We start from the raw sequence: 12,771 nt of genomic DNA, 5'->3' as shown, positions 1-12,771 counted from the left end.
AAAAAAAAAAAGAAAGAAAATACGCTTTTCACTATACTGGTAAGCTTAGTACCTCTCCCTGATTTCTTGGAGCTTCTCTATAAGGGATATAAACTCAAAGTGTTATAATTCCAACTTAAAGTTTGTCAGTCAGAATGCATCACAATTCGGTGCAACTGGCATGTAAAGCAAGGACAGTCTGTGAGACTGAACTCTCACTCTGAGGGATCAGATGCTATCTCCAGAGGCATTGTAGTCAGGGTAGATAGTGTGTCATAATTGAGGTTAAGTTATACACACTCCTAGTTTGTCTGCTGGAGAACATAAGTCTCATAAGTGTTCTATTGAGGGCTAAGTGAGTAAGCAAAACCCTTTGGGTTCTCTTATTCCAAATTGTCTCCTAAATTCCTCAGGATGTAAGCTCTGTGGGTATCCAGTGATACCGTTAAGTATTTGTGTATGTGGTATCCTTTATGTAGAATGGCAGAAAAAAAACATCCAAAGACTGGGAATTTAGTATTTTAAGCAATACGGCAAACAAAAGTGGTGTCACTTATATCACTCTCTTTTTGAAGCCAAGATTCATCAACTATCGGCTTAAAGTAAGTTTGAAAATGCACTTGAGTATTTCCTAACTAACTTAAGCCTGAAGAACACCTGGGCCAATCAGATATTAGAATGCTCAGTCATCCTATCATCAGGTATGATCTCTTGTGCTGAACTCAAGCAGCAAAATTATTGGATTAAACTTGATGAAAAGGGTGAGACTGATCAAAATGCATTGTAGTAAACTGACATGTTGAATGGTAATCCCTTTGTACAACTACTTGAGGATAATAAAACATAAAGAAAAACTTAGCCAGGCACTGGTGGCTCACACCTGTAATCCAGGAGGCCCAGACAGGAAAGTCCATGAGACTTTCATCTCCAATTACCCACCAAAAACCCAGAAGTGGCACTGTGGCACAAAATGGTAGACCACTAGCCTTTAGCAAAAGAGCTCAGACAGCACTCAGGCCCCCAAGTTCAAGCCCCATGATCGACAAAACAAAACAACAAAATAAGCACTCCTCTTATATTTAAATAAAATTATTTAAAAATTTTTAAAATAAAAGCATGACTATTCCTTTGACAACAAATTTCTACAAATACAAACAAGCAGACAAACAGTAATGGAGGAATATTTTGGTGATGAAACGTCTGTTAGTGTATTATTGTTCTTTAGTGTTCTGAGAGCCATAATAACATCTGAAGTGTTGGGAAACTGTTAAAACTTATTTTCACTCCTCTCAAATCTAAAGGATGTAATTAAAATTTATGATACAGTAAACACAGAATAACCACAGAAATATATAGGAATTATAAACAACACACCAGTCATATAACGTTTTATTTTAAACTTGTTCAAACTTCCAAATACAACACATGTGGCAAGAACAACAGTTAATACATGACATCTGTCCGTTCTACCCTTAAACTGTCTTTTCTATACGATGTGATATGTTACAATTGCAATTTTTTACATTCATGGTAATCTTAAAGGCAGCAATGTCAATATTCTACCTTGAAACAGTTCTGTTAACACTATGAGACTGCTCTACATGACAACTTCTTCCTTTTAGTATCTACTGCTGCCAACATTAATGACATAATTCAACATACTATTAAGCTGTTGAGAGATACTCAATAAATCAACTCCCAATTCTAAGTTAAACTGAACTTCAACCTAATGCAAGCATTGTCCTAAATCAGTATACTTGCCTACTTTTCTTAAAAATAGTTCCATTCTGAAATAAGTTTTTTTTGTGTGTGTGAGATACAATAATTTCATCTCTTATCCCTAACAGAACTCATGCCGTACTTTTTTTCTCAAAATATATTTAATATATTCTGTGCAAAATGTTAAGTTCTGTATAGGTATGTACCTTATTTTGAAAAAGTTTATAAAATATAACTCCTAAAAACAACCTCAATATTGGACAATAGAGGAAGAAGGAACCTATCAGACAAAGCCTAATATTTCACATGAGAAACTAAGTATGTTCTTAAAGCTCCAGTAATACATTCCTTGAAGATACTCAGAATGCACTTTGGTCATTATTAAACATATTAGAACTTAGGCAAATAAAACAAAATGCCTTCTGTTGTTGTGTATACAAAGGAAAAAAAACACTATATAACAAGGTTGAATTGAGGCTGGTCAAAAGGAATGGTAAGAGCAAAGTGATAGGACAATGGCTCTATTCTCCACACATTCCTGATTTAAGATTATGATTTGGGAATTAGAACTGCACCAATCAAATAAATTATTTACAATTAATTTTATAAATTACTTAAAACATGGCAAAAATGTGAGGATATTCAACATGACTCTGCACCAAGAAAATTCTAGATTATTTTCAAATAAATTCTTTGCTTTAGAAACCAGATGCTCAATTTAACAAAAAAGTCACAGAACATTTTATGTTTCATGTAATTCCTAAAATACTCTTGATTGTACAAACATAACAACTTAAAATCAAGGCCCAATATAACATACTGTCGTATTTTCCCCATTTACCTAAAATACCAACATGACAAGTTCTCATTGGACACTTGGCAAATTACTGAAGGGGAGAGTAGTTAATTTTCCAGGTTAAGATAGCCCTTATATACTGGGGGTGCAATGGGGTGGGAGTAGGGTGGAGGGGGGATGGTTGGATGGGAAGTTGCACCAGATTAAGTTTAGAGCATAGAATTTGGATGCTGAAGCTGTGTCTTCTGAAAAGTTGGATGTAATTTTATAATTCCGAGAAATATTTTACTCACTCTTAATCTTATACTTGTTTATTTAAGTGTTGTATGAATAGCATACACTATAGTGTACCATGGAGAAAATTATTTTGCTTGAGTAAACATAACGTACTTTAGTAATAGCAATAGGCACTTCACTTGTGAGATGAGAATACCTCTCACTCAAAAGGATACCATATCATGCCCTAGTACACTATAACATATCCCATAGAAAGATATGCATTAAAAGTAACAATTTTAAAAGTGCACATTTTGAGCATGCACAGTTGGAGCTGTGCAAACAGCCCAGTGTTTCAAATAAATATAATTATTACTAATTTATTTTTATCAAAATATTTTACAGTATGGTAACCATTTACAATTATTGCTCCATTAAGAGTTTTATCATCAAAGAGCACTTGTTGACCTGTTATATAATACCATATGTATTAACACTGAAGGGTGCTTAAACTGTAGCTTAATAAGTTTAGATCCTGGCATTGTTCTATAACATTTCAAGAGAAACCCTGACTAAATCTTGACATACTGAAGAAAATGCTGTATGTGTCTAGTTGAGTCCAATGCAGTATTTCAATATTAAATTATTTTTCTCAAGTAAGGCAAGTTCACGGCATTGATGGAGAAACAGTGCTTAGCAATGGCTTCTATTCTCACAATTTCTTATTTTGTTAATTACAAGCAATTACCAGGATCTCAAGTATTGGGGTATCAGTTTTATCACCCTTTCAACAACTAAGAACACCAATGCTTTAAAAAAAAACACTAAAATAAATGTAAAAAAATAGTGAACAAGTAAAATAAATATAAGAATTGCACAAGACAGTCTGATGTAAACACTTCAATTTCCCAGTGGAGACCTCTGAAGTGAGGAGTCAGTGACTGTTTTCAGGCAGCTTAGTCAGAATTCATACTCTGAAAGAGGCGGCATCTTCTCGTCTCTGAATTGTCATGATTTAATCTTCCATAGCTAGAAAGAAAATACAGAAATAATAAGCACTGGAGCCAACTATAATATGGTAACTCAAATTCTACTAAATTCTACTTTGGGTCTTAATTTATTGCACAGTTGTTATATTTTAACTCTATTATCCTGTTATTAAAAGTAACAATTCTCTCTAAACAAACAAAAAAGATGAAAATCAGATTTCTTTTGTGTTTTTTTCATCCATACAGTATTTGTTTAATATGATGGTTCATAGCTTAACCAGCTTACTAGTAGTTAGCTGTACATGCATTTGAGTATGTATGCAGTGCTATATAGGTAAATAATATAATTCCAACAAACTGTATTCTTTATTACCATCAAAACTAAGCTGAAATTACATGAGAAAAATGAACACTTCCTCTTATCCTATGTAAGAATCCTATACATAACAACTTTCATCTCCAATTAGTTCTATCAGTATTAGAAGCCATGAATATATATCGTTCATTGAAATTAAAGATAAAATTTAAGTTTACTAGTATACGTCTTTATAATATGTATATGTTTAATAATTGTGTGCATTCTTATCAAAATGACTCTTACTGTTATGTAAGATCTCACAGAGAATGATAGGATAAAACCAGTGCCACTGAAATGCGATAAGAGTTCTAATAGAGTTAAATGAGTTTTAGCACTGACCTTTAAATTAAAACCAAGCAAGTCACTGATAACACCAGAAACAGCTGACAGGATGACAACCTGGGTGATGTTATAAAGCAGTGGATTCATTGTAAGCCCATACAGTCTAAAGGGACTGTCCAATTCCTAACAGGAGAAAGAAACCATTAGCCTCTGATTCTGGGTTATCATGTAAGCCAAATAAAGGCAATATATAGTAAGGATTTAAAGGCATGCTTCCAAAAAAGTTACAAATTGTAGACTTAAAAAAAAGAATAAGCTTGAAATAACTTTAATAGTTGTTTGTTTGGGTTTTTTTTAGGAGAAAATAATTTCTTTGGGGGTTGAACTCAGGGACTGGGTGCTGTCCCTAACCATTTTTGCTCAAGGCTAGTCTCTACCACATAACACAGCTCCACTTCTGACTTTCTTTTGCAGTTTAGTGGAGATAATTTGCATGGACTTCCCTGCCTGGGCTGGCTCTGACCCACAATCCTCAGTATTAGCCTCCTCAGTAGCTAGGAATATAAGTGCGAGCCTCTGGTGCCTGGCTAGAAAAAATAACTAAATTTGTAACTACAATTTCTGTCCCAAGTGAATATAGATAAGTATTAGTTTAGTAGCTGGAGTTATTTTTTGGCATAAGAGCTAGAAGAGAAACTGAAATAGAACACTTTTTGTGGAATTAGATATATAATCAGTCTGATTTTATAATAATATTAACACATAGCAATCATTCCTCTTAGGTCAATTCATTTACAAATATACAAATGGACTAATTAAGAATATTTAATGGGAGCTGGGAATATGGCCTAGTGGCAAGAGTGCTTGCCTCATATACATGAAGCCCTGGGTTCGATTCCCCAGCACCACATATATAGAAAACGGCCAGAAGTGGCACTGTGGCTCAAGTGGCAGAGTGCTAGCCTTGAGCAAAAAGAAGCCAGGGACAGTGCTCAGGCCCTGAGTCCAAGGCCCAGGACTGGCAAAAAAAAAAAAAAAGAGAGAATATTTAATGTTCTTTTATATATGCCAGGTTCTTAGATGCTAAAATCGATCTGTTTGAAGTCACAATTCAGTAAGTATGCAAATAACTCAAAACGATTCATATAGTGAGATATGTCCAAAAAATAGGGATCAGAAGAAGGTGCTCCTGAAACTTAAGAACGTGAGAAAGAATAGGTATCACCGAATGAGAATACATTTCAATTGCTATGGGCTGCTCAGCATTGTTATGGCAGAAATGCAAAGAAAGAAGTATACTAAACTCATAAAGCTTCTTTAATAAGGGCCCTCCTCTAGCAGACTGTGCTCATAGACTGATAGTAAAGTATTTACACAGGGAAAAACATCCCTGAAGTACATGGGAAAAAGACCACTGAGTTAGCAAAGAGAAGTGATCATCTGAAGCAGAAATATCTTTAAGTTCTGTGTACCAACATCTCAAGTGAGAGACAAGAAAAAAAAAAACATTTAAAATGACAAAAAGAAGTGGTTAAAAATATACTATTAGGGGCAGGCACTTGTAATCCAGGAGGCTGAGATCTGAGGATCATGGTTCAGAGCCAGTCCAGGCAGGAAAGTCCATGAGATTCTTATATCAAATTTACCATTAGAAAACCAGAAGTAGTGCTGTAGCTCAAGTGGTAGAGTACTAGCCTTGAGTGGAAGATCTCAGACACAGTACCCAGGCCCTGAGTTCAAGCCCCACAACCAACCTTCCCCCACAAAAAAAAAAAAAAATATATATATATATGTATATAACTATGACATTAAGACACATTATTAATAATTATATAATTTTCTTCAAAATGACTCCATTACTGCCATGTGAGATCTCAGGAGTGAAACAAGTGTCAGAGAAATGAGAGCAGTAAGAGAGATTTGTTACCAAAAATTATTTGAAAATTTTAAATGACTACTTATATATTTTATTATAATGACTATGTACTACTACTGTTTAAGTCAGCTCAGGTCAAGCAAAAGGTTGTTCTAAGAAATATAAACTAAAAAGATTCCTATGTTACCATCAAATCTTCTTTATTGAAATCTATTTCCTAATAATTAAAGAGGCATACATTTTTACCTCTATAATATCCTCAGCATTAGGAAAAAATCTATAATTCCAAAAATAATTATTCAGATTATTTCAATAATGAGAAGTTAAAATTATAAGAAGATGCCCAAATATAATTTATAAACAATTTAGTTGATTATGAAAAATAGATACTGTCCTGGCACCGGTATCCTATGCTTGTAATCCTGACTACTCAGGAGGCTGAGATCTGAGAATCACAGTTCAAAGCCATCTTGGGCAGGAAAGTCCATGAGGCTCTTATCTCCACTAAACTACCCCCATCCCTCCAAAAATAAACTTCAAGTCAAGTGGTAGGGGCTAGTTTTGAGCACAAAGCCTCAGAGACAGCACCCATGTCCAGAGTTCAAACCCCAGAATGGAAAAAAAAAAAAAGAAAAAAAAGTAGGATCTATGGAGACTGAATTTCCCAACAGTACACTGCATATCAATTTTCAATTCTATTCTTACCTTTAATAGTTTAGTGGCCAGCTTTAGAACATTATTCACTAATGTTAGTTCTTCCTTTTTGTTAGGTTTTTTCTCCATTTTCAAGTAGAGGTTTATCTTTCACAAAACAGAGTCAACAAAATAATTTTATATTATAACATATAATAGAAATTTTTAAAAATTGCAATGCTGAGGATAGAGCAGAGGTCCTTCCTTCTACCTGTTAGACAAGTACTCTTATATTGTCCATACATACCCTGGCCCAAAAATACACATGAAACATATTCACCAAATTATTTAATAGTGGTTCTCTACATATTAAGATTAAATATAATTTTTATGTTTTTTCTTTATATTTTTCTATACATTCCAAATTCCAAACTTATTTTATAAGAAAAATAACAGCACACAAATAACTTACGAATGTTGTCAAACACAAAAAAGAAAACGGGATAGAATTATTAAAATGTAACATAATATTTCCAGAGCCAATGTATTTTTATTATCCACTCTATAACAGACAATTTTGGGGGTGCCTGTCCTGTCTACAATTCACTGCTTTGAAGCTGTTCTCCCCCAAGCCTGTGGAAAAAGTGTCCAAGGGCAGCTGCACTTGAGCGTGCCTTCCCACCCACAATCTGGCAGGCACAATGCCAACCAAACTTAATCCATACATTGACTGGCAAGATTAATACAGTATTTGCCAGATACCCTAGGTACCACAAACTGAAAAGTTAGTAAAATCCCGGGCCAAGTTTATATCAAGGTAAACCAAACTACATGTGAGCCAGTATTACAGAATAGCAAGTCTATAGAAAAGCTAATGGAGTGGAAGCACAGAGACAAGTAAATTATGAGAAACCATTAGCCTCAGAATGAACTGGAGGGACTGACACTGTCCAATTCCATGTCTTAGAGAACTCTCTTTCTGTTGATTATTCCCCACTTTTCCTTTGCTCATTTTGCAGGGCTACCGATTCTTTTTTTTTTTTTTTTTTTTTTGGCCAGTCCTGGGGCTTGGACTCAGGGCCTGAGCACTGTCCCTGGCTTCTTTTTGCTCAAGGCTAGCACACTGCCGCTTCAGCCACAGCGCCACTTCTGGCCATTTTCTGTATATGTGGTGCTGGGGAATCGAACCCAGGGCCTCATGTATATGAGGCAGGCACTCTTGCCACTAGGACATATCCCCAGCCCGCTACCGATTCTTTAATACCAATCTATCCCTAAATAAAATGTGCAGATAAGCTAACTGGCAATACATTTCTTTATGTGATTCTTATGAAAGGGTGAGTGGAATATATTTAACAAATTCATACAAAATGAAATAAAGTACAAAAATGATACTTTATTCATAGTTACACAATTTCATATTTATTCTGACTCTAAAAACACTATAGAACAAACATTTACACAATTTCATATTTACTCTAATGTGACTCTAAAAACACTGTAGAACAAACATATCCCACTAATGGTTTAAAATCCATTGTTTCCATAATATTTCTTCCTTTTTGTGAAATGAAAATGTGATATAAAAACAGATTAAATTTGAAGTCTAAGTCAAGGCAGAAAGTCTCATGTCCAATCAAATTTTAACTTTGCTTAATAAATCAAATGACCTTAATCAAACAGAATGTTCCTGAGAAATGAAATTTTAACTTAGTGTGCAGAATACAGAAATTAATTTGTAACACAATAGACTCACCTGTTCAGTAAGTAATATTGAGGTATTGCTATATTTTTTACTTGTTTCTGATCCAAGTGTAACAAATCGTAAGAGAAAAAGTGTCAGTGAGATGCACCATATGACGAGTTCCCAGTTGTAGTGACAATCAAGGAAGATCTCATGTACATGAAGCAGCTGAAGTGGAGGGAAAAACAAACAGGAGGCAGCAATATGGTATGCATTTGCATTTTTTTTCTTTTTTCTTTTTTTTTTTTTGGCCAGTCCTGGGCCTTGGACTCAGGGCCTGAGCACTGTCCCTGGCTTCTTCCCACTCAAGGCTAGCACTCTGCCTCTTGAGCCACAGCGCCGCTTCTGGCCGTTTTCTGTATATGTGGTGCTGGGGAATCGAACCTAGGGCCTCGGGTATACCAAGGCAGGCACTCTTGCCACTAGGCTATATCCCCAGCCCTGCATTTGCATTTTTAAAGAAATTATTTATAAATGTAGAATTGTATTTTGAAAAAATTCATATTTCTTATGGAGCAATTTAAGTCACATAAGAAGCACAGAGAATAACAATCAGTAGCTATGATTCTTCTAAACTGTTTTGTTGTATGTTAATAATACTTAGCAGTAATTATTTCAGATTTTGAAAAATGAATGCAGATTCAGCTGAAACACCTTTAAAATTTTTCTGACCCCTAAAACTCTGCCCCACCTCAAAATAATACCTTTTGTGCATCTTTTCATAAAGGATTTTTAATAATTTAGCTAGGTACTTATCCTTTTTTTTTTTTTTGGTGCTGGATACTGAACCAGACAAGAAGTCTACCATTTGAGCTATACTCCTTAGCCCTTTTGTTCTACTTCCCATGCAACTGGGATTCCACACATATGCTAAGATGCTCAAATAAGATTATTTTATTTACATTTAAAATTTTATGGGCTGGGAGTATGGCCTAGTGGCAAGAGTACTTGCCGCCTACACATGAAGCTCTCAGTTCGATTCCCCAGCACCACATATATGGAAAACGGCCAGAGGGGGCGCTGTGGCTCAAGTGGCAGAGTGCTAGCCTTGAGCAAGAAGAGGCCAGGGACAGAGTCCAAGGCCCAGGACTGGCCAAAAAAAAAAAAATTATGTCATCACATGACCTCAATTTTCTACATCATGCCTACATTTGTTTAATCCCACAGAACATTATTTTCAAGACATACATTGATAAATTTAGTTGTAACATTGATCATTGTAACTCCTACAAGATCTTAGGAAAAGAATCCACCATAGTTTATTGGACTACTCTATCAATTAACATTTATGTTCTTAGCTAGGTGCTGGTGGCTCACACCTGTAATCCTAACTACTCAGGAGGCTGAGATTTGAAGAGTGCAGTTCAAAGCCTGTCTGGGTAGAAAAGTTCCTGTCAGACTCTTTATCCAATTACCACTCAAAAACCAAAACTGGAGTTGTGACTCAAAGTGGTAGAGCCCTAGCCTTGAGCAAAAGAGCTCAGGGACAGCACACAAGCCCTAAGTTCAAACCCCACAACTGCAGAAAAAAAAAAAGAAAAAGAAAGTCCATTTCAAAGCCAAGTGAGATTTGAGGATTGTGGTTTGACGCCTACCCAGGCAGGCAAGTTCATGAGGCTCTTACTTCCAATTAATCACCAAAAAGTTGAAGTAGAGCTGTGGCTCAAGTGAAATTTTTGCTTTAGTTATTTATTATTAGAAACCCTCCTGAAACTCAATAGTTATATATACCTGATTGCTTTATTTCTACTTGGAATAAGTTAACTCACCTGAGCACAACAGATAAATACAACTGAGATAGTCAATAGGAAAGCTGATGAAACGATGACATCAACTGATCTCTGAGGGCCTCGACGCTGGGGGAGGGGAGAGAAAACGTTTTAAAATATATTTTCAAATTAGCAACTAATTCCTATGCTTTCATTAAGGTGTTGATTTATCGCTGCAGGTTCAGCATAGATTACAGTGCTGAAAACATATCTATCTAACTTGTCAGATAAATACTAATTATAAAGTGTTGAGATTTCCTGAAATTTGTAACATAGTAAAAATGATGTCTATACAGCATACAATCCGTAGCATCGTTTTCAAAAATTTTTTGTCAAGGGCTGGGGATATGGCCTAGTGGCAAGAGTGCTTGCCTCGTATACATGAGGCCCTGGGTTCAATTCCCCAGCACCACATATACAGAAAATGGCCAGAAGTGGCGCTGTGGCTCAAGTGGCAGAGTGCTAGCCTTGAGCAAAAAGAAGCCAGGGACAGTGCTCAGGCCCTGAGTCCAAGCCCCAGGACTGCCCCCCCCCCCCCCAAAAAAATTGTGTCAAACACTATGATCCTTTATATAACAATTGTTTCTTGAGCACTTGTTCAAAACTAAGCACTGTGTTTGGTGCTACAAATATAGCAGAAAACAGACACACAGATTTCTTTTCCTTTTCAGGACACAGTAGGGGAATAAGGCGCCAAACTCCTACTCACAAGAATATATGATAAGCTGCAATGAGTGCTAATGCAGAAATGTTATTCATAGGACACTCTGAAACCTCTTCAAGGAAATTTAATCTAGAGTTAGAAATTAGGAGAGGGGGCCTGGGAAAAACTCCCTAAGCAAGTGATAGTTACATGAAACTATGGGGTAGGGGCAGGATGGCACACAGCAGTGTTGCAGGCAGAAGAAAAAATAAAAACGAGAGCATAAAGTAACAAGGATTACAGTCCTTTTTTTCCTAAGAGAAATTGAGAACTTCCAAAAGTTTTAAGAATTATATGATGTAATCTACATTTTAAAGGAATCTCTGTAGTGAAATGAAGAAATTAGCAAAAGGAGGAAATATTAATGCTTAAAAAAGTTAAGGAAGTGGTGCTGTGGCTCAAGTGGTAGAGCACTAGCCTTGAGCTGAAGAGCTCAGGGACAGCACCAGGCTGAGTTCAAGCCCCATGACTGACCAAAAAAAAAGAAAGAAAGAAAGAAAGAAAGAGAGAGAGAGAGAGAGAGAGAGAGAGAAAGAAAGAAAGAAAGAAAGAAAGAAAGAAAGAAAGAAAGAAAGAAAGAAAGAAAGAAAGACACTTAAAAGGCAGCTGCAATAGCCCAAGTTATAAGATCGTAATTGTTTTTAGCATGTTAGATCTGGAACTGAAAAGGAAGCAATTCAATACACATTCTACAACCAGAAAAAAGAGAAATCTGTAATAAAGTATATACTGGAAATCAAGAGAGGAAAGTATCAAGGGTAATTTCTGTCTGGGCTTACATGTTTTCCTTACTGAAGTGTAAGCTCTTAAAAGTGGAGATTTGATACAATTAACAGTAAATGGCAAGTGGTTAAAATTAAATAAATGTTTATTAAATAATGTACAAAAGAATGTAATACCTACTTAGGATTGGTAATGAGAGGAAAATCTGAGGGAATTTTGCTAAGTCGATCAACAAAGATCATATTTATACCTCTGTAGAAAGTAGTGTTCCAGAGAAAAGAAAATTTTATGCTAATTTATAACACTTCCCAATAAAAACTAAAAGTTGAATTTAACAATTTAAATTAATAAACAGAAAAATTAATTTTTAAAACAAAAAGCAAACAGTACAATCCTTTTTTTCCTCCTACTTTTTTCATTGCTACTTCAAAATAAAAAGCACTGAGGATCTAGGCATGTCTGAGTATATTTTGGTCTTTGTGTCAATTTTAATACAATATTTTGAATAATATCCTTGAGCTTTTATGATTATTTCACATACAATAAAATTCACTTCTTTTAACTTAAACAACAAAATACCCCCAAAATCCTTCTTAAAACAAATTTAAGTATTTTCCTTTTCACTTTAGGATATTTCTATCTTATTGCACAAATAGGAAAAATAATGAAAAAATTAGTCGGGTGTTGGTGGCTCACTCTGTAATCCTAACTAGGCAGGAGACTGAGATCTGAGGATCACAGTTTGAACCCAGCCCAGGCAGAAAAGTCCATGAGACTCTTATCTCCAATTACTACCAGAAAACCAGAAATGGAGCTGTGGCTCCAAGAAGCAGAGTGCTAGACTTGAGCAAAAGAGCTCTGGGACAACACCCAGGTTCCAAATCCAAACCTCCCAACTGGCAAAAAAAAAAAAAAAAAAAAAAAGATTAGAGAAAAAAAAGAGAGCACAAAAATGATGTAGACCAAGTGCTGGTGGCTCACGCC

At 35.4% G+C, this 12,771-nt stretch overlaps 1 protein-coding gene across 5 annotated transcripts in view; it reads right to left on the bottom strand.

The window, feature by feature from the left end:
- Positions 1–1,351: 1,351 nt before the first annotated feature.
- The window catches only part of Phtf2 (putative homeodomain transcription factor 2), a 103,968-nt gene continuing 92,548 nt past the window's right edge, over positions 1,352–12,771 (bottom strand). For all 5 annotated transcript variants that reach the window (XM_048339881.1, XM_048339884.1, XM_048339883.1 and 2 more), the window contains 5 exons: positions 10,362–10,448; positions 8,605–8,760; positions 6,921–7,016; positions 4,397–4,522; positions 1,352–3,739 (listed from right to left, as the gene is read on the bottom strand). In XM_048339881.1, coding sequence (XP_048195838.1) covers positions 3,719–3,739; positions 4,397–4,522; positions 6,921–7,016; positions 8,605–8,760; positions 10,362–10,448 — 486 coding nt within the window. In that variant the 3' untranslated portion in view covers positions 1,352–3,718. The remainder of the gene's footprint in view (positions 3,740–4,396; positions 4,523–6,920; positions 7,017–8,604; positions 8,761–10,361; positions 10,449–12,771) is intronic.

Source organism: Perognathus longimembris, chromosome 2 (assembly GCF_023159225.1).
Source record: "Perognathus longimembris pacificus isolate PPM17 chromosome 2, ASM2315922v1, whole genome shotgun sequence".
Lineage (NCBI taxonomy): Eukaryota > Metazoa > Chordata > Mammalia > Rodentia > Heteromyidae > Perognathus > Perognathus longimembris.
The sequence above is the reverse complement of the archived record's forward strand: the minus strand, read 5'-3'. Positions and strand labels throughout refer to the sequence as shown.